Genomic DNA, 19,807 nt, shown 5'->3' on the forward strand with positions numbered 1-19,807 from the left:
TGGGGACTTGAGGGATTGGCACCTTTACTCAAGCTAGAGCTAAGTGAGAAAGATCTTTAATAAGAATTCCCTCTGTGGGGTACTGGCAATGAACTTTAGACACAAGGATACCTGATACTTCATTTTAGGTTCTTTCCCCGTGTCCTGCTGTAAATACTCACCATTGATTTTAAACTAAAGTCAGCATCAGTTGTAACCCCCAGCCTTGAATTATTAGCGCCTTGCCAAATGGAGAGGGGGCTGCCTTCATTAAATAAGATCTAAACTATGTCTGTGCATCTAAAATACTTGGTCCAGGTGGTGTTACCAGAGTATAAGCACTACCTAAGTGTTAGGTCATATTATTATGTCTAGGGAGACAGAAAGTGCCCAGCCTGGAGGAATACAGAGCACATAAGTCAGAAGTGATAAAAGAGGAGCTGAGAGGAGTTTTAAGAGCTGACAGGTGACACGGAAGACATTTAAATCCTCATCTTCACTTCCTCTCATTCCCAGCCCTTCCTCCCCCAAATCCTAAGGAATCCCAGGAAGCATACTTGGCTCCAAAGAGTTACTTGAGTAGTTGCTCCACTTGGGTATTAAAAGAAAGGGGGACTTTAGAAGGCTAAAACCTTGTGACAACATGGGAACTAGATAATTAGATCTCAAAATTTGTTCAAGGGGACTCTGGGCAGATAGCAAGGGAAGAATGGGGGAAGGAGTAGAATATCCACAATCTAAGATAACCTTATGCTCTTATTTGGCTTTTCATCCTATTGTATACCTGATAAGTTACTAATATAAATTAATTTTGCACCGCCTAGGCTATGAAATTGTGTGTTCTATTCAGGATAGAGTTCCCACAATGGTAGGAACCACTGAACTGACCTGAGTTCTCCCCTTATGGATAACTGTATTTTGCAGTAAGATGCCTATGGTCTGTTTTGAACTAACCAAAACACAAAGCTCTCTCTCTTTCTTGTTTACACCAAAAACAAAAAAACAAAAAAAAAAAACAAAAAACCCCACCCTTTATTTTCCTTGCCTTCAATCTTTCCCCTAGACCAAAACAACCTGCACGTTGCAGGCAATTAGTCATTCCAGAATAAAGCTTTCTTGGCAAGATTCTCAAGTGGCTCCACGGTATTTACGAGACTGAGTCCAACCTCAAGCTGGAGGCCAGCTCTCACACAGCTCGGTCCCCCTGTCGCTCTTACCTCTTGGTTTGCAGGAACCCCTGATGCAGGTGAGGCTTCTCTCTTAATCCAATTGCGTCTACCTTTTCGTCTTCCCAACTTTAAACTCCTATGCTCTTGCCACTGAATTGAATTTTATCCCCACCTCCAGGTCTCACTGAAAAGCCATCTTTCTTATGAAAACCTCCCAAGTATTTTAGTCCATAATGATTTTTTTCCTCTGCATTTATGTTGACATTAGTCATTTGGATTCATCAGTGAATTAAAGTTATTTGTAGAGTGCTAACAATATGCCAGAAACATAATACAAATAAGTGTGTTATTTGATTATGTCCTCTTTTATATTTCTCACTTATTTATATACGTATTTTCTTACTGCCAAAAAAATCCCTGTAAGAACTGTTTGTCTTCTTACAGGGTTAGGCACAAAGTAGGAATGCAGAAAATATATCTTGAATTCATTAAAGTATATTCATGATAAACTTAATCTAGGGTACAAATCACTTGGTAACTTGTCAACTTATGATCACTCACTGTATTACCTGGGTGATGAGTCTTCTTAATAATAAACATTTTTTAATGCTTGATCGAATTAAATCTTGCATAGTGACAGATTTTGTTTAAAAGTTTTTATTAATAGGTCTTTTTCATAGCTCAAAAAGGGGGTTACAGATGATAATCAGCAGAACAACTGAAAACAAAACCTCACCTCTATAGAGTTAGCCAGTGTGTAGACTTATTATATAGGCACATATTTTTTAAGTAAACTTTTTACATAAAATAAATCACAACACTGAATGAGGATGGATGATGAAGAAAGGAAAACCCAAGCCTTGGACCAGCTGAATCATTCACTGGGATCCTGGGTCCCTCCATCCTGACGTATTGAAATTCACGATGAGCGTCACAAGTGGAGAGTGAGAAGGGGGCACTCTTTTATCACTTCCAGGCTTAAAACACTGGTTGTTTCATTTCCTGAATATGGTAAACTTTCTCTAGGTTCTGTTGGCAGGCTGACACAAAGGTTAAACGAATGCTGACTCAGAGTGAGAGCTGTTCAAATTCTTCCCTCTGCTGCCCCAGTACTTCAAAACCCTTAGACGCTGTGGTCCAGCTGGTTGCTGTCAGGATCTGAGTGGACATCTGCTTCTCCAGAACTGCTCCCCTTGGAAACCACATGGGGGGCACTGATCCTGAAGCACACGGAGGCAAGACCACGGTGCTTAAGGCTTCAGTCACAGTGTGGCTAGGGCAGTCCACAGCCAGCGCTGAGGGCTTGATCTGAGGCAGAAGATGGGACAGGAAGAGGAGGGTGGAATTTCTTCCCCTGGCTGGCTGGAATCAAGCCATTACGTTTGACCAATTCTTAGTACTAGAAACAAAATCATACTCACAAAGGAGATGCTACTCTGTAGCTTGTGTGTGTTTTTTAAAAATTAATAGTTACATTTTCCTGTTACTAAAAGATTGGATAGGGAGGACCTGCCTTTTCTCTAGTCTGGTTTTGCCATAACTATGTGACAGATATTCCCAGAATCTTTCCTATTTTTTCTTCCTTCGATTTCCGCAGTCTTTTATATAAAAGGACACATATATAAACTGTCGGTCAGCCATGGTCCTTCCGTATCATGGAGGGTGAGACCTACTTCTGTTTCGGGTGGCACCCAGATCCCATCCTCTTCACCCTCACACCACCGTTGTGCTGGACGATGCCAGGGGAACTTCCAGAGCAGGGCGCCAATGAGATCGTGACCCAGCATGTTTCTCTGTGCTTTGAAGGCAGCTATGAAATAGAGGGTCGCAGGGTCTTTGGGGCAGATGGTAAACGAGAGAGACATAAAAAGGGGAAAGATGGGCCAGCTGCTTTCCCCAGTATTCAAATCGCAAACTTCTTGCTTCCGAAGACTGGATGAAGAGTCCTCCTGACATGGAGCTTGACTAACATTGGCACCAGAGCAGAGCTTACGCAAGGGGAGCTGGAAGGACCTGAGCGAACAACTAGTCCAGCGTCTTCACTTTTTCAGCTGAGGTTTCTGAAACCCAGTTGGAAACACAGCCAGTGGCTTACCATGATGACTGTCTCTACGACTGTGTCCTTTAAAGGTTCCTAGGAACCCCGGTTCTCTTTCCATCAGCAGTCCACAGTGTCCTCGCGTTTCCTCGGCTCCCGTCAGGGAACTGGCTGCTGGGACAGCACCTTGACCAAATGCCTGTTGAACTCAACTAGGTCTACTGCTCATCCCTGCCAGGCGAACTCAGTATTCCTGGCGCTCCTGACATTTAAGGGATGGCCTCTCCTTCACGCATTTTGAGGTCCGGTGGCCAGTGCTCTATTTGTCATTTCTCTATAATTTATATTTTTTGATTCTGTTCTTTTATAACTTTTCATTAAATGCAATTATTATTTGCCTCTCTCCAGGCACTACCAAACACATTACTATGGATATTTTCTGCCTTTACATGCCTGGAATATTACAAATTCAGAGATATCTTTTTTTTTTTTTTTTTTTAAAACCAGTTGTTTAAAGAACTAGACTCTTAACCAGACTTGCTAAGGCACAGTAGTAGAAATGTAAAAATTCCATTTTTCTGGTTTAGTGACTACATGGGAGAATACTACTGATACACACATTTATTTTCTACATTGTTGACTGCCTTATACATCTCTTTCACTTTTAATTCCTTAAATACATAAATATGAGTCACAATATCGAAAGCAAGTTTCATTTACAAAGAAGATAATTAAGAAATGAAGAAATGGTGACTTGTAGGGAATTGGCACTTAAAGATTGGTAATGTTTAGAAAACACGTTTAGAAGTTGGTAAGAATGCTATGACTAATTTCATAAGAGCTGTCACGGTTCGGATGACACCTGCTAGTGAAATGTTAAGAGATAATTCCTTTATTGGATGATATTTTTTTGTGGATTTAGTTTTTTGGCCAGTTTTGTTTGAAGTTCCTGTTGCATTTTTAACACGACCTAAACTCTAGCTATGTCAGAATTAACTTACAATCATCATTCATAGAAGAGTTAAAGTTACCATTGCCAACTGAGAAAATTTTAAAAAGTAGGCTAGATGGCAGCACTTCCTAGTCACATCAACTTAATATGTTCAAGAGTTGGAGGGAAAATTTCAGATCATTCTGTTTTCCCACTACCACAACACTTCGGAGATTTAAAGCAGTTCTGAAATCCTGATGTTACTTCAAAAGTTTCAGCTTACTGTCTCAGGCCTCCTTACTATGATACAAAATAAATACACCGTGACACTGGTGAGTGGTTACTGTTTGGGAAAACAAAAAGACCTCGCACACCGAGACAGCCCATGGTTCTAGTAAATGCTTCCTTCTCCCACTGACCATTGGAATAGACAAGGCTCAGGCTCACAGAGCTCTCTGACTTGCAAGAACAAAACTGAATCAGTAATCCAGACTGTTGACAGCATCTATGCTGCTGTTATCTTTGGGCATAAAAATATTTTTCAACATGAATAAGGTTCACTGTAGTTTAAATTCAGCTGCACATTAAGTGCTTAAGTGCTGACAGTTATCAGTTGACAGTGGGGGCAAGAAAAGAAATGACTTAAGTGCTCCAGGAAATGAGAGCATGCTTGTACACTTTAAGGTGAAGTGTTTGATGATAAGGAAGGGTTAGGCGGTCTTGGAGTCTCAGGGTCAGTATTCATTCAGCAAACATTTACTGAATACCTAGTAATTTTTCTTTATTACATGAATATGTTTGTCTTATCGGCATGGATTTAAGGTAGTTGAAATTTATTACATTCCAAGTTTGGTGCTAGATAGTAGAAAGAAAGAATAAGATACATTTCTTGCCTCCATGAGTCACATTTCTTGGGAATGTGAATTTCTAGGGACCCACTCCAGTATATTCTTGCCTGGAGAATCCCATGGGCAGAGGAGTACGCCGGGCTACAGTCCAGGGGTTGCAAAGAGTCAGACACGAATGAGCGGCTGACACTTTGAAGCTCCTGCCCTCATCTGTAAGATCTGAAAAGAAATTACTCTCATTTCAAATAAGAAATATTTTACATTAAACAACGTTCTCAGGAATTCCCTGGCAGTCCAGTGGTTATAACTCAGAGCTTTCAATGTGGTGACCCAGGTTTCATCCCTGGTCAGGGAACTAAGATTCTGCAAGCCATGCAGTGCCCCCCCCAAAATAATGTTCTCAGGGGTTATGAACCCTGACAGTAATGCAGGATGGTCAGGGCAGGTGGGGGGGCAGAGGAAAAAATAGAAAAAAAAAAAAAAAAAACTTGTCCAGATTATATTTAAGTGAAATACAAAATTTTGAGAAGACGTAACTAGTACTATGTTCCCAAGAGTAAGAGTGGCAAAGGGGGTTTAATGGTCTCCCCCCAAAGCACCTCATATTCTCTTGTCTGACGTATCACAATGAGAGCATTTCTTATCTTTCTTTACTATGAAGTCATAAAGCAAGTCACCAGCCTCAAAGAAAAAGCATAGCTCTTGATACCAAGGGACATCTAATTTATGTTCTAATAGTAACAGACTGTGTACTGGTAAAATGAATTCACTTCTAGCATTTTCACATTATTGACAACATAGAAAAGAAATATTTGTGTGTCTGTAGACACACAAAATAGAAGTCCAGGGTGGCAAACTTAGAATCTGCATATCAAAAAGGTATTTGTCCAACTGTGTTTTCTATGTAGGTTATTAACAAAACCACATAGAAACTACATCTAAAAATAAGTAGTCTTACATTTTGCGATTCCCTAAATGCTACCCATAAACAGTTTCTAAAAAACAGCAGAATGAAAACAAATCTGATGAAATCAAGGTGTTAAGTTTTTTTAAATGAATGATAATTTGATTGCTGAATGTAGATAGCGTGGAAGGAAGTTTTCCAGCCCTTGGTTAAAAAAAAAAATATTTATATCCAGGTAAAGCACAAAGGCAATGAGAATAACCAATAGGAAAAAAGGGTCCAACCACCAACACATATGTGATGCCAGCAGGTGAAGCAGAGCTCCTGAGAGGGTGCATGGGCTCTAACCTTGGCTAAAGAAGGTGCTGGAATATGCTTGACCTTGGCAACTCTTCCACCCATCTCAACGCGTCTATGAGGAATCCTCATGAGCTTTTAGCACAACAAGGGAAGGACTATGCCTTGGAGTCCCCCCACTTGACAAGGACCTCTAGAGGAACCCACCATATTTCAAAGAGCATGAAAAGCCACTTACAAACTAAAAACAACTAGAGTTAGAGTCCCATTACTATTGAAACTAAACGTCTGTGTAGAAGGTATCTTGGTAAGAATCTTGCCTACATCCAATCTTAGAGTCCCTTTCATGGCATTTAGGAGAGATGGGATATTTTAGCTTTTGTTTGGGTGTCTATAGCAACTGGAAATTCTACTACTTGAGTCCATTCCTCTTTAGAATAACTCTTATTGCAAAGTTCTTTCTTGTGTTGAAGCAAACATCTGTCATCTGTAAAGCTCCTCTTTTTGCCCTTTGAAGCAACACAGGAAAAGCCCAGTTCCTCTCCCCTTTTATAGTTCAACAGAGATTTCAAGGCAGCTATTATATCATCCCCTCTTTTTCCGTTTGCAGCTATACCTTCTGTTCCTCAGGGGAACTATTGCCTGATTCCACGTATAATCAGCCTCTTCACGATCCTGGCCACCTGACCCTGGACGCAATATTTATTAATGTCTCTCTTAAACTGAGGTTTCCAGAACTGAATCCAGTCCTCCACCAGATGTGGCCTGAGCTGCGTCGCGTGCAGGGCTCCCTAGATTTCTGTCACCATAGGCCGAATGTGTTCTTTTAGCCGTGTTATACCCCTGACTCAAAACTGAACTCACATTTCCCTAAGAAAACATTTCTACAAAAACTGCTGTGAAACCAGGACTTTCTAACTCCTTTCCCATTAACACACATATCCATACACACATAGGTGCCCTCGTCTATACTCAGAAGGTTGCATTTAAGAAACTCAGAGTATGGGAGTCTCTTGTTAATGCCTGTTCAATTTTATCCTTTTAGTTTCAGTCTTATGTTCATATATTTCAAAAATTATAATGATTTCTGTATCGTAATGTCAGTACATAGTTAGAATTCAGTGAATATTCATGGGATGAATTAATCCTGGATCTACTGTTCAACAGACTAGATATATATGTCTACTTCTGGGTCATCTATAAATCTGATAGTCGTACTTTCTGCCCCCCTTACTCTCTTCTTCATCAGAGAACTAAGAAGGCAAATAAAAACTGCCTTTAAATTGTTGATCCTAGTATTCCCTCTGGGATGCGGAGGTACAGAATGTGAGCAGGAACAGATGAAGAGAAAGAATATTGAATGTCCTAGAGTCTTCGAATCAGGATTTAAGGTTCCCAACATTAGAAAAATATGGCTTTCCCCTATCTCTACCCTAGAGTTTTCTGCCTTTCAGATCTATTAGAATACTGTGATTATCAAACTGTGAATTTTTAGGAAAAGCTCATACAAGCTTAAGTTTGAAACAACTTTTAAAATGATCTTTTCAAATTACATTTCCTATAAAGTCTGAGTTAGAGACACGAAGGTGTCTACTGGCTATGAGGTATAAAATGGAGTTCCCAAAATGCCCTTGACGAATGCCTGAGATATATGTATCCATTTATTTCAGGAGTCAGAAATGGCATCTATTTTTCAGTGTGAATTTAGAAAATCACTGAGATTGAAGCTGTCTCCTGAAATGAATATTATCTCAAAATGAATATTCCTTTTCCCCAGAACAAAGAAAAATAGCTCAATTTTGCTCTCCGTTCAATAGCCACTCTTTGCAGAATACAGGGCTAATTACAGAATTTAAAAGCATCCTATTGTGCCTTTTTCCCCATTGTCTATTGTGACTCAGGATGGTGAACCCTGGGACTGACACTTTAGAAAGATGGAAAAAGTGTTTCAATCTCGAACCTGGAAGAAAACATTTCAGAAACTTCCTTCTTGCATAGTGCTAACATCTGAAGCGTGGAGACACCTAAGAAAGGTCTAGCAGACCCAGAGAAGAAATTGGTTTTGTACCTTTCGTCATCATTTTTTCTTTAGAGGGAGTGATGGAGGTGGAGTCTTGGTTAATTAACTTCTCAAGAAACTGTTTTCCAGAAATTGATTGACAGATGAACATCAGGAAGAAATCACGCCAACACTGATGGGGGAGGGGGTGGATTTCTTTTCCTGACTATTATCAGTCCTGACAAGCCATACCCAAGAGCCTTGAGATAAGCGAGAGTGGAGGGAGGCTTAATTATACCGTAAGCTCCACAGGCCAGGTGACCCGTGTGCTTCAAGCATAGTCAGAGCCTCTCCCAGGCAGCCACCTTAGGGTTCCCTGTTAGAATACAGGTAACTACAAACAGGAGGATCCATACACTGTTCCCCACAGGGAGGAGCCGTGCTAGGTACTGACTTGAATTTCAGCTATTCAGGAAGACATCCTATGGTGCCGCTGGGGTCAGGAACCCCCTGCAAGAGAGCCTCATCACTGGACCCCACACTCCTTGGGATTTTCCAAGTCGTCTCCTTCCAAGTCCAGCTTCAAACTCTTTTTTTGCTCAATTTCCACCTGTCAAGAAAGAGACGTTGGGGAGAAATAATCAGAAAGAAATATCAGGAAAACATCCCAACAAATAACCTAAAGAGAAAAACCTCACCAGGTTCTTTGAGAGTCCTTACAGTTTGGTTAACAGTCTGGGGTTTAGCCACACCAAGCCACTGGCCCTGTGTAGATCATGGCTCTGAATGTGCACATGCCCTTGGCTTGGTCTGGAATTCCTCTCCCTCAGTCCACCCGGGAAATCCTTCCTCTTTGCCTTGCACAGTTGCTCAAAGATCACCTCTCCTGTAAAGCTGTTCTTGACTCCCCAGGTAGAATCAGGTGCCCCCCTGTGTATATTCCCCCTGCACCCTGTACACTCGCCCAGCCCCACTACAGCACAGGCCCTGTAAGACAGGGCAGGCCCTTTTAACTATTAAACCCAATAATATAGGCAAACACAAAGGTTTATCAAATGAATGGATTTCTTTGCAGTTGGCTGTTTACACTCTCTCTGTGACTTTGTCCCTTTAAACAGTCTGCGGAGAATCCCCTGGCAGTCCAAAGGTCAGGACTCCGCACTTCCACTGCAAGGGGCATAGGTTCGATCCCTGGTCAGTGAATTAAGATCTTACATGCGTGCTGCAGAGCCAAAAAAAAAAGAAAGTATCCAATAGTATTTACAGTTCTGCCTGTATCTTTTGCAGAATCAGTTCAGTTCAGTCACTCAGTCATGTCCAACTCTTTGCGACTCCATGGACCGCAGTGCACCAGGCCTCCCTGTCCATCACCATCTCCTGCAGTTTACTCAAACTCCTGTCCATCGAGTCGGTGATGCCATCCAACCATCTCATCCTCTGTCGTCCCCTTCTCCTCCCGCCTTCAATCCTTCCTAGCATCAGGGTCTTTTCAAATGAGTCCGTTCTTTGCATCAGGTGGCCAAAGTACTGGAGTTTCAGTTTCAACATTAGTCCTTCCAATGAATATTCAGGACTGAATTCCTGTAGGAATACTATAGCTTTTGCAGAATACTATAGCTGTTAATTATAAAGAGATTAATCAATTAATCTTGTCTTGAGAGTGACACACCTCATCTGAAGCCTTTTGATAAGTCAGGCAGGGAATCTTTTGAGTTAGGGAGCTTCATAATGAAAGCTGCTTCTCAATACTGATATTTATAATAATGAGGGAAAGAATTCAAGACAAAACAGTTGACTAGGGTCATGTTTGAAGAAAGTGCCGGAAAAAAAAAAAAAGAAAGTGCTGAGTTGTTTTTTTTCTGGCCACAAGATGGAGTATTTGTTCTTTTCAATAGTTGAATGTTTTGGCTCGTACAACTAAGGAAACATTTAAAGAACAATTAAATGATGGTATAAATCTATGGGTGTTATTATGAATAGAAAATCATTAAACCGCTTTGCCAAATCCTACTTCAGCATGCCCGCTCCAGCCCCCTGCGCGTTTTCCATCTTTGGCATTTCATCTCCTCCTGTGCGTGTGTGCTTAGCTGCTTCAGGCTTTGCAACTTTATGGACTGTACTCCCCTAGGCTCCACTGTCCATGGGATTCTCCAGGGAAGAATCCTGGAGTGGGTTGCCATGTCCTCCTCTAGCGGATCTTCCTGACCCAGGGATGGAACCCGCATCTCGACGTCTCTCGCATTGGTTCTTTACCACTAGAATCTCTTCCTACTGAATCTCTTAACTCCCCAAGATATAATCACTCTTTATGTCAGAACTCTCCAGCTTCACACCCCCCTTTGCAGCCCTGATCCTATTACTACTATAAAGGTTTGCCTGGCTTTTGAGATTGCTCTGTTACTGTCCAGTGACCAGGTCAGATGTGTCTTAACATCACTCAGATCCACTTCAACATCTGCAGCTGAAATATATGCTTAGAGTTAACATTTTCCTGAGCCTGCCTGCACTTTCAAACCCACTCCCCTGCACATAAATTATATGATAAACAAGTAATAATAATCCCCTAACCCCATGGCTCTTTTGTCATTCATGGCAACTGAGACATTATATCTTCCTCTTTCACTAGCCTCTATTTCTCTTTCCAGCCTTTCTGTTGCCCACGAGCGGGTTTATTCACTTCACTCAGAGCAGCTTCACCCACAGCTATGCACGCTGGGCCACCGCCATGGTGACCAGAGCGCCCGTCTGCACCCTGGGCGGGCACTGCTAAAAGGAATGGGAGCAGGGAGCGTCTGGGGGTAAACAGACAGACTTGGAGCATTAGCCAGATGCCCCCCGAGGCTACCTTGTAGCTGTAGTGTGCGGAATAATTGACCCACTTCCTGACATCCGTCTTGTCTTCCACCGAGATGGATCTCACAGCAGCTTTGGAGGCAGACGTTGTAGGCATGCTGAACTCGACGTTCACGTGATTGGCAAATCTGGAAGGCACTTCCCGGTCCGAGCCAAGTTCAAGGTGGCAGAAGAAACAGTGTGGGTGACCAGAAGCTATAAAAGAAAAACAAGGAATCTAGGGTTTGGGTTCTCTGGCGAAGAAGTGGAAGGAAAGCGTCAGTAACAAAGTAGACCTGGCAGCCTTTCAGAGGGTCCAACGCTGAGCAGAGGACTGGCCTCGGCAGAAACCACACTGCATGTATGTGCCTCAGACTGCTGAACGTAACACCGTCTCATTACAGTAGCCTGGTGTCCTAGCAATAAAACCCGTACCTGGGAAGTGGGGCTCACTCTGCCTGCTCAGGTCAGAGCGCCACGTGAACACAGCACAAATACCAGGAAACAGAGATTGTAGATTGGCAGAAAGGAATAAAAGAGATCAGCGCTTAGCACCTAATAAAACATCAAAGGCAGACACCTGGAGCAAAGTCATCAATTTCTTTTGAAAGCTGAATTGAATTTTCTTCACAGCAGTTCATATTTTTTTAAATGCTTTTGGCGTGTTTTTCAGGTGAATGAAATATGTAAACAACAAAGCCCTTAGAAACTGCACATAGGCATTAGGGAAGCATGGTTTCCAAGGTATCTTCCTAGGGCGACATCTGGGAAAGAATCTGCCAATGCAGGAGACCCGGGCTCCATCCCTGGGCCATGAAGATCCCCTGGAGGAGGAAATGGCAACCCACTCCAGCAGTCTGGCCCGGGAAACCCCGTGGACAGAGGAGCCCAGCGGGCTACAGTCCACGGGGTCTCAATGAATCGGACACGAGTGAGCACGTGGTCACGCGCATGGAACGCCGGAGAGAGCACAAGGCTAACGGCCGGGACCTGTCAGTCCTGGATTTGACCTGCGACTCTTCTGAGTGCGAGGACCCCACACCCAAACCCTTTGTTCTCTCCATGCTTCTTCCTCAAGGATGAAGTGTGGAGTTGGGGGTTGGTAGGAAAGGGTGAGCTGAACAAGGCCAGGCATCGGCCCTTACTGCTATTTAACGCTATCAATCTGTGGCTGGTCCTGCAGTATCTGGAAGGCAAACTTATGGTCTGATTTTCACCTGAAGATTGTTACCAGATTACTTGAGGCAGAAGAGCCAGAGCTGAGTTCCCTGACTCACCACGGACGCGTCGCCGCCGCCACTGATCAAATGTATCAGGAGATGTTTTCTGAGGACCCTGAGCCAGGTCGTGTGCAAAGTGCTCCCTGCAGACTCTCACTGCATCTTCATAGCCGTCCCTTGAGGCTGTGATTTGTTACATTTGTACAGATGAGGAACTAAGGCTTCGGGAGGTGAGGTCGACTGCCCAGGGTCACAGCTAGCAAGTGGCAGAGCCAAGAAAACTGGACCCAGCGGTCCGCCTTCCAGACGCTCTTAACCGATTTGCCTGTGTGACAACCTCACAGTCCTTAAACCTCGGTACCAGGGTTTGCAGGGTGACAGGGGTGGAGAAAAAGCATAAGGACCCCAGTACAGCAAATCACTCTGGGTAAACAGTGTGCCTCTGACTCCATGATGTAACTCAAACAGCACTGAGTTATCTGAGTTTCCCCAAATAAACAATTCCAATTTCCTCTATTGGTCTGGGCAGGACTTTTTAATCTCAAAGAGTGAGGACATACACACCCGCTCTCCAAGGAAAACATTACAGAGTGAAGTATTTGTTTTGCTCTGTTTCACAAATGTAACATATTTCAGTGGTTCTTTCTAAAAAGTAATACTTAAGAAAAAGATTGCAGTTTTTTAGGAAAGGAATTTAAGATACATGTAGTAGTAAAAATTACATTATTTGAAAATCAATTAATTCAGTTTTTTTAAAACTGTGTAACCACAGATGTCATTATACAGCCATCCCTTACTGAACGTTTATTACAGGCCAGAGACTGTGCTAAACACTGAAAAGCATTATCTAATTTCATTCTTAATGAGCTGGGTATTAATAATGCTGTTTTATAAAAGAGGAAACTGAGATTTCTCTGAAAGGTTTAAGTAAATTGCCTAAGGGCACAGTCATTAAACTTTAGTACTGGGAATAAAATTCATGTCTAACTGACTCCAAATTATGTCCTAGACTCCTCTCAATATACTGCTATTATATCAATACAAAGTAGATAGAGAAGTTTCTTAATTCAATAGCAACCTCAATGACAGTCTTCTCTCATTACCCTTATTTACATATTGCTGGAACACTGAAAACCATAACTTTCCATTAAACTGACCCTCCTCTTCTCACTCAAACCAGAGTATTCACCACAAATTCTATGAGAACAACAATCTGTCTTGAGTTCTGGCATCAACCAATGGACGCTGGGGCTCGTGGGCAGATGTGCTGTGTGCTCAGCTGTGTCTGACTCTGACCAGCAGACTCCTCCGTCTGTAACCCACCAGGCTCCTCTGTCCAGGCAATTTTTTAGGCAAAAATACTGGAGCAGGTGGGTTTCTCTGGTGGCTCAGCCAGTAAAGAATCTCTTGCCTGCAATGCGGGAGACCTGGGTTCGAACCCTGCATCTGGAAGATCCCCGGAGAAGGGAATGGCAACCCACTCCAGTATCCGTGCCTGGAGAATCACATGGAGAGAGGAGCCTGGCGAGCTATAGTCCATGGGGTCTCAAAGAATCAGACACGACTGAGTTATTCACACTTTCACTTTCACTGGAGTAGGTTGCCATTTCTTACTCCAGGGGATCTTCCCGGCCCAGGGATCGAACCTGCATCTCTTGCATCTCCTGCACTGGCAGGTGGATTCTTTACCACTGATCCACCTGGGAAGCCCAACAGATAGGGAAGTGCAATTTTGACAGCTAGTATAGTTTCACAGCAATGAACTAATTAGCTTACACATTGTGTCATCTTAATGATGTTGAGAAAATTTAACACTAAAATTCAGACTGCTATTTCTCATGGAAAGGGAACCCTACTGGAATTGTTTCCTCTTTACCTATCTAACAAGAACTGGAATTCCAGCAAAGAAAGCTGCCTGTGCAGGATAGAATGTTTTGTTCCCAGGCAGCCAGTCTGGGAAAGCACAGAACTTGTTCCAGTACCCTCTAGAAATCAGGAACGCCCTGGAGATTAGGGTGAGAGGGAGAACACGGATGGGCCCTGCTGGCGGGAGCCATGTAGGAATCCAGTGGGGGGCTTGTTAGCCTTTTGCGGGCTTGTTGGGATGGCCCTGCTGTGACTGCAGGCTTGGGGTGCTGGCAAGGCCCGGGATGCCAGCCTGGCCGTTGCTGCCTCTCGGTCTGACCATCCTGCCTCCGGGAGCCAGGGTTGCAGGGCCAACGCAAGTGGGATACATGGGCAGAGGTTCAGTCCTCTTCCACTGCAGAGACGTGAGGATTCTGACAAATAGCCTAATAAAGGCACCTTCTCAAAGCTATCCCTAGACTGAGACAGAAGAGCTCAGAAAGGCGATAGTTACTAATAGATAATCCATCACCAGCTCTCTGGGTTCATGGATGGAGCGAGCCCTGGATGGGGAAGGCAAGGGGCTCAGAACACAGAATATCAACAATGGTGAGACCCTGCAGTCTGCCAGGAATTCAGATCCTGTACCTTTCCAGTTGCCAGAAATGGGTGCTATCAATGTCCTGAACCGATACAGAAATATACTGTTGGCCAGAAGCAGAATAAGAAGTTCTCTGGGTGGGGGGTGGGATTTTACTTCTAAAAACAAATAACCATGACAGCAAATCAGTAATTGAGGAGGAGGTGGGGGGTCGGTTTAAGTGAGAAACATCCCCAGATATTCTTGCGGTGTCCTGTATTTTAACAATCATTCACAAGTAAGGTGCCACTAAACCTGGAAATAACCTATGTGATATATAGGCTGCACTTCCCTGGCCTTGAGCCTGCTGAATACTTCCCGCCTGGGAAGCATTAATAGTTGCTGTTGCTGAGGACTATTTATTCCCTATCCTGTATCTTCTCCCTTTTTAATCTGCTAACAATCTTTTTTTTTTTTTCTTCTTCTCTCTCTGAGAAATAACTCTTCCCCAGCACTGCATCTCGGGAGAAGGAAATGGCAACCCACTCCAGTATCCTCACCTAGAATGCTAGAATTCTTGCCTAGAATTCCGTGGACAGAGGAGCCTAGTGGGCTGCCATCCATAGGGTCGCACAGAGTCGGACACGACTGCAGCGACTTCAGCTGCAGCAGCAGCAGCCCACGGCGTGTCATCCTGGTGGTCACGCCAGGCACGCCCTTCGAGCCTTGGGAAGTGGCCCGAAACGGCTCGCGGGGGTTTGTCCCAACGCTGCAGCCTCCCACAGCTCCTGCCATCCAGGATTATCCTTCCGGAAGCCTGCTTGTTCCTCTAGTTCTCCGAGACCACCTGTATCTTCCCAACAGTTTCTCTCTTTTTGCTGAAAGAAGCCAGTCTCAGTCTTTGCAGCTTATAAAGCCCCTCACGTGGTACCTTTCCATATTTGAGAGAAGGACCTTTGAAGCAAAGCAGGTATGTGAGGAAACTGCAAATCTCCGTGCTCATAATGGAATTTACTTCAAGTCTGTGTCTGTTTTGTATGACGAACCGAGAGGCAGCGGTGATATCGAGAACGAAAAAAGACCCCGGATGTGATGGGTCATGTCCCTCCTGGTCCTTAATTTTCTCGTCTGTGGAAGGAAGAGGTTTGCCTAAAGTCATTCCACAGGTCCCTCCCAGCTTGAAAATCCAGTTATTCCATAAGGAAGTGATCTGAATCCATGCTTAGTAAATTGCAGAGCTGAAAATCCCAGTAAACACAAACCAGAGGCCCTGTTTTTTCTGATGTCATGCCTCCAGCAGGCTAAACAGCGATTTTCCCCCTGTGACCTCGGTTCTGTTGTCAGGGGGCATCCGTGCCACAGGAGAGGCAAGGGCCTCCTCTATGCCATCAATTCAGATGGGCCAAGACAAAAATCCTGCTGCCATCAGCCAGGTGATAACGTGCTGGCCTCAGAGAAGTGAATAAGCAGGCACTGAGAGCAAGGCTTTAAAAATCGTGTCCATTGAGAAACAGGGTGGCCAGTCCAGCCTCAAACACAGAAGCGCAATTGTGTCTTCAGTCTGTGCCGCTACACCCAGCGTCGGACACAGAAAGCCCTGGTGTGTGTCCACCGCCTGGCCCGCTGGGGGAGCTGACCAGATCGTATTGCCTCTTGGCTTCATGTCATATTGCATCTAGGGTGAAACACAGCCACGCCGCACTCCGAACAGGAAATGAAGACTCTAATTATGTTGTTAGGATGTAACAGGGAGAACGGAATAAAGAATATCTGCAGAAGGGAAAGTTCAACCAACAGTTTTTCCAAAAATTTTTTGTTGTTGTTGTTGTTGGCCAAAATACCCACTTTTGTTTATTACAAACGAGAAGTGGTTTAAAGGACCGTGGGCTTATTGCCTGCCATTGGGATCGCCCAGACTTACTCTAAGAAATAAAACTATTAGAGCTGGTTTGATCACTCCCCAGTTTTGTCATTCCACCAAATCTCACCAGACCCAAGAGGAAAGCCGTTGCCTGCGGGCCTCCTCGAGCAGACAAGCACCCCGCTCACTGCGCTGGCCAGCAAGGGCTGGTGAACTATCTCCTTTGAGCAAACACTCCTTCCTTTACTTTCTGTCAGGGAGCATTCCAGTCTTTCTGGACCTTCATGCCCTGGCTGTCTGCGGTCTGATCAGAGGCCCCTTCTCTCTCTCTGAGTCGCTCAGTCGTGGACGATTCTTTGCGATGCCATGGACTGTCTGCCAGGCTTCTCTGTCCATGGAGCTCCCAGGCAAGAATCCTACTCTCCAGGGGATCTTCCCCACCCAGGGATTGAACCCGGGTCTCCTGCATTGCAGGCGGACTTCTTTACCATCTGAGCCACCAGGGAAGCCCCGGGAGGCCCCTTCCCCAAGCACAAATCCCAGCTCTAAGCGTGGGACGTAATGATTGACAGGCTTTGCACAGGGTTGCAGGAATCATCAATCCAACTCCCCCCTACACTGTACACGATGGGCCATCACCTGGCCCTTTTCCCTGCACTCGGGCAGGGAGACCTGGCGTGCAGCAGCCCAAGGGATGGCAAAGAGCTGGACATGACTCAGCTGCTGAGAAAAATAACGTATCACTTCACGAAAGAAGTGTGAAGAAGGTAGGGGAATAAAAAGATGGAGGGACCTGGGTCATGCAGGTTTGTGACTTAACCTCGCTCAAGTCACATGTGCTTTCTGGCCGTCCATTCCCCCGTCCCTCCCCATCACTGTTCCCCTCACACAGCACAAAGCCAGCACTTGGCAGGGGAAGAGAAAGCAGCACTTGGACCCCAGCTCTTTCGCCCCCCGGTGCGGCGGCTCTCACAGAAGACGGAGCCCTGCCTACCTGAGTTTTTGTCGGGCAGGCGGTTGATCCTCCACACGATGGCATTGAAGGCATGCTCGTACTTGGCAGTCCCCAGGGTGACTCTCATGACCGGCTCAGAGCCGGAGACGCTGGCTGAGCCGAAACTTGCCCCCCGGTTCACTTTGGCTTTCAGAGACTTCTCCCCCAGGACGCTTTCCCTGCGGAAGTTTTTCACCCACTCGCTGGGCACGGGGTAGCGGACCATCACATTCTCGCAGGGGACCTGGGTGAGCGGGTCCCAGTTGGAGGAGAAGCCCGCCGACATCCTCAGCCAGCTCTGCACCTCCACCTCCGCCCCGTGGATGCTCGCCGCCGTCCTGAGCGTGAAGGGCAGGGTCTTCTCGGCGAACACCGTCCGGAACCGCATGAGCTCGAAGCGGCAGGCGTCCAGAGGGTTGAAGAGGATGACGCGCGAGCTGCGGAACACGTCCTCATCCACGCAGCCGTGAAAGCGGCACTCGTGGAGCCGGATCCACTTGGTGGTGGTGGTGGGCACGATGTCCTGGCGGGACACCACCTCGTTCCCTTTGACCAGGACGTCGTTGAGACCCAGCCGGCACTCGGCCAGGCCCGAGAGGAAGCTCAGCACGTGGATCCGTGTCAGGACTCGGTGCCGGAGGATCTGGCTGTCCCCCTTGCTCACCAGGCCGGAGAACTCGTCCTGGACGTCCACCGTCATCTCCTCCTCCAGGTAGTTCAGGCCGACCGTGCTCAGCTCCATGGACAGCACGGGCAGCTCCATGAGGCGGTCCTGAACCGCCCGGATGAAGCCCAGGAAGTCCTCGTAGTTGGTGGTGCCCAGCTTGATGACTTGCTCCCTCTCGGCCGAGTGGGCCACGGCGGGCTTGGGCTGGTACTTCTTCTTCTCCTTGTAGGTGACGCGGTCTATCCGCAAGCTGTGGATCCTCCCGTTCTCGTCGTAGTTTTGGAGCCGGGGCTCGGAAATCTCATGGCACATCTCCAGCTTGAACTCACGGAATGGCCTCTCCAGGCCCTGCTCATAATAGAGCTGCAGGTAACCAGCGGCCGTCAGCTTGACGTAGATGGGTCCCCAGTGCCTGGAGGACATGATGTTCTTCTTCTCGGGGATCCTAAGCATCATGGGCCACCCGTCTCTGGGCGGGGACTGCTCGGAGCCGGCGGGGTCCTCGTCCAGTTCAGTCCACGCGGTCGGGTCATCATCAGGGAGCGTCGCACCCCCCACGTGGTCGGAATCCTCGATTTGGAGCCGCTTGAGTTTTTCCACAGCATCCGAGCGTGACTGGTTTCGGCTTGAGTCATCAAAACTGATGGCGTCCCGGTAGACGACAATGAGGGAATCCCTCTGGCTCTTGCCTGGGGTACCGGACACAGAACTGTTCTGGGCTCGCCTCTCCTGCTCCTCAAAGAAAGCCCGGAAAGGGTTGATGGGGGACGGCTGCACATCGTGTAGCGTCTCGTTCAGAAAAGGATTGGTGGCCCTCCAAGGTGGAGCCTCGGGCACGGCAGGCGGATGGCTCACGGAGGACACGTCTAGCTTCTGAACTTTGGAGAAGTTCATCAAAGTGCTCTTGGGCCGCTCCCGCTTCTTAAATGACCCTGTTGAGTTGTAAGGTCCATCTGGGGTCACAGAGGCAAGAGGCGGTGTTTCTGGCTTCAGAGGAGACGTGATGGGGGATGAAGGGCCGCTGACTTCATTGTCATCAAAAGTGACCCAGCTGGGGAAACGCGCAGAGGTCACTGGGGTGGCGGGGTGTCCGTTCACGGCCGGGCTGCCGGCCTGCCAGCTGATGGCCTCCATCTCTACCTCTTCATCCTCCTGCAGAGAGGAGGAATTGTCTGAAAGGAAAAGGAGAACACGTGAGGGACTGCTGCTCAAGGCCTCTAGGAGTATGGGGATGAGGGAGTTTTGCTAGAATTTTATCTGGAATCCAGTAAATTCCAAAGCAGTTCATTACCTGTCGCAAGTGCTTAGTCTGGCACAGCCCTTACAGTTTTGTAGTAAGCACGCCAGAGAAAGCAGAAGTCGCTCAGTCGTGTCTGACTCGTTGCGAGGCCATGGACTATAGAGTCCATGGGATTCTCCAGGCCAGAATACTGGAGTGGGTAGCCTTTCCCTGCTCCACGGGGTCTTCCCAACCCAGGGATCGAACCCAGGTCTCCCACATTGCAGGCGGATTTTTTATCGCCTGAGCCACCACGGAAGCCCACCAGAGGTCCATACATTAAATGCATTAAGAATGCAAACGTCAATACAGAAGCACTGATAGAACCCAGGTCCATCACAATTTAACTCATACATTCTACTTT

At 46.0% G+C, this 19,807-nt stretch overlaps 1 protein-coding gene and 1 long non-coding RNA gene across 3 annotated transcripts in view; one reads left to right on the forward strand and one right to left on the reverse strand.

Annotated features, from left to right (window-relative positions):
- The window catches only part of LOC136172472 (uncharacterized), an 83,298-nt gene that overhangs the window by 35,903 nt on the left and 27,588 nt on the right, over nucleotides 1–19,807 (forward strand). The gene's annotated exons all lie outside the window — the stretch shown is intronic.
- Nucleotides 1,774–19,807, reverse strand: part of STON2 (stonin 2) — a 158,616-nt gene continuing 140,582 nt past the window's right edge. Inside the window, 3 exon segments of the mRNA XM_065941909.1 lie at nucleotides 1,774–8,775; nucleotides 11,011–11,213; nucleotides 17,498–19,336. Of these exon segments, the coding sequence (XP_065797981.1) occupies nucleotides 8,692–8,775; nucleotides 11,011–11,213; nucleotides 17,498–19,336 (2,126 nt within the window). The 3' untranslated portion in view covers nucleotides 1,774–8,691.

This window comes from Muntiacus reevesi, chromosome 7 (assembly GCF_963930625.1).
Source record: "Muntiacus reevesi chromosome 7, mMunRee1.1, whole genome shotgun sequence".
Taxonomy (NCBI): domain Eukaryota; kingdom Metazoa; phylum Chordata; class Mammalia; order Artiodactyla; family Cervidae; genus Muntiacus; species Muntiacus reevesi.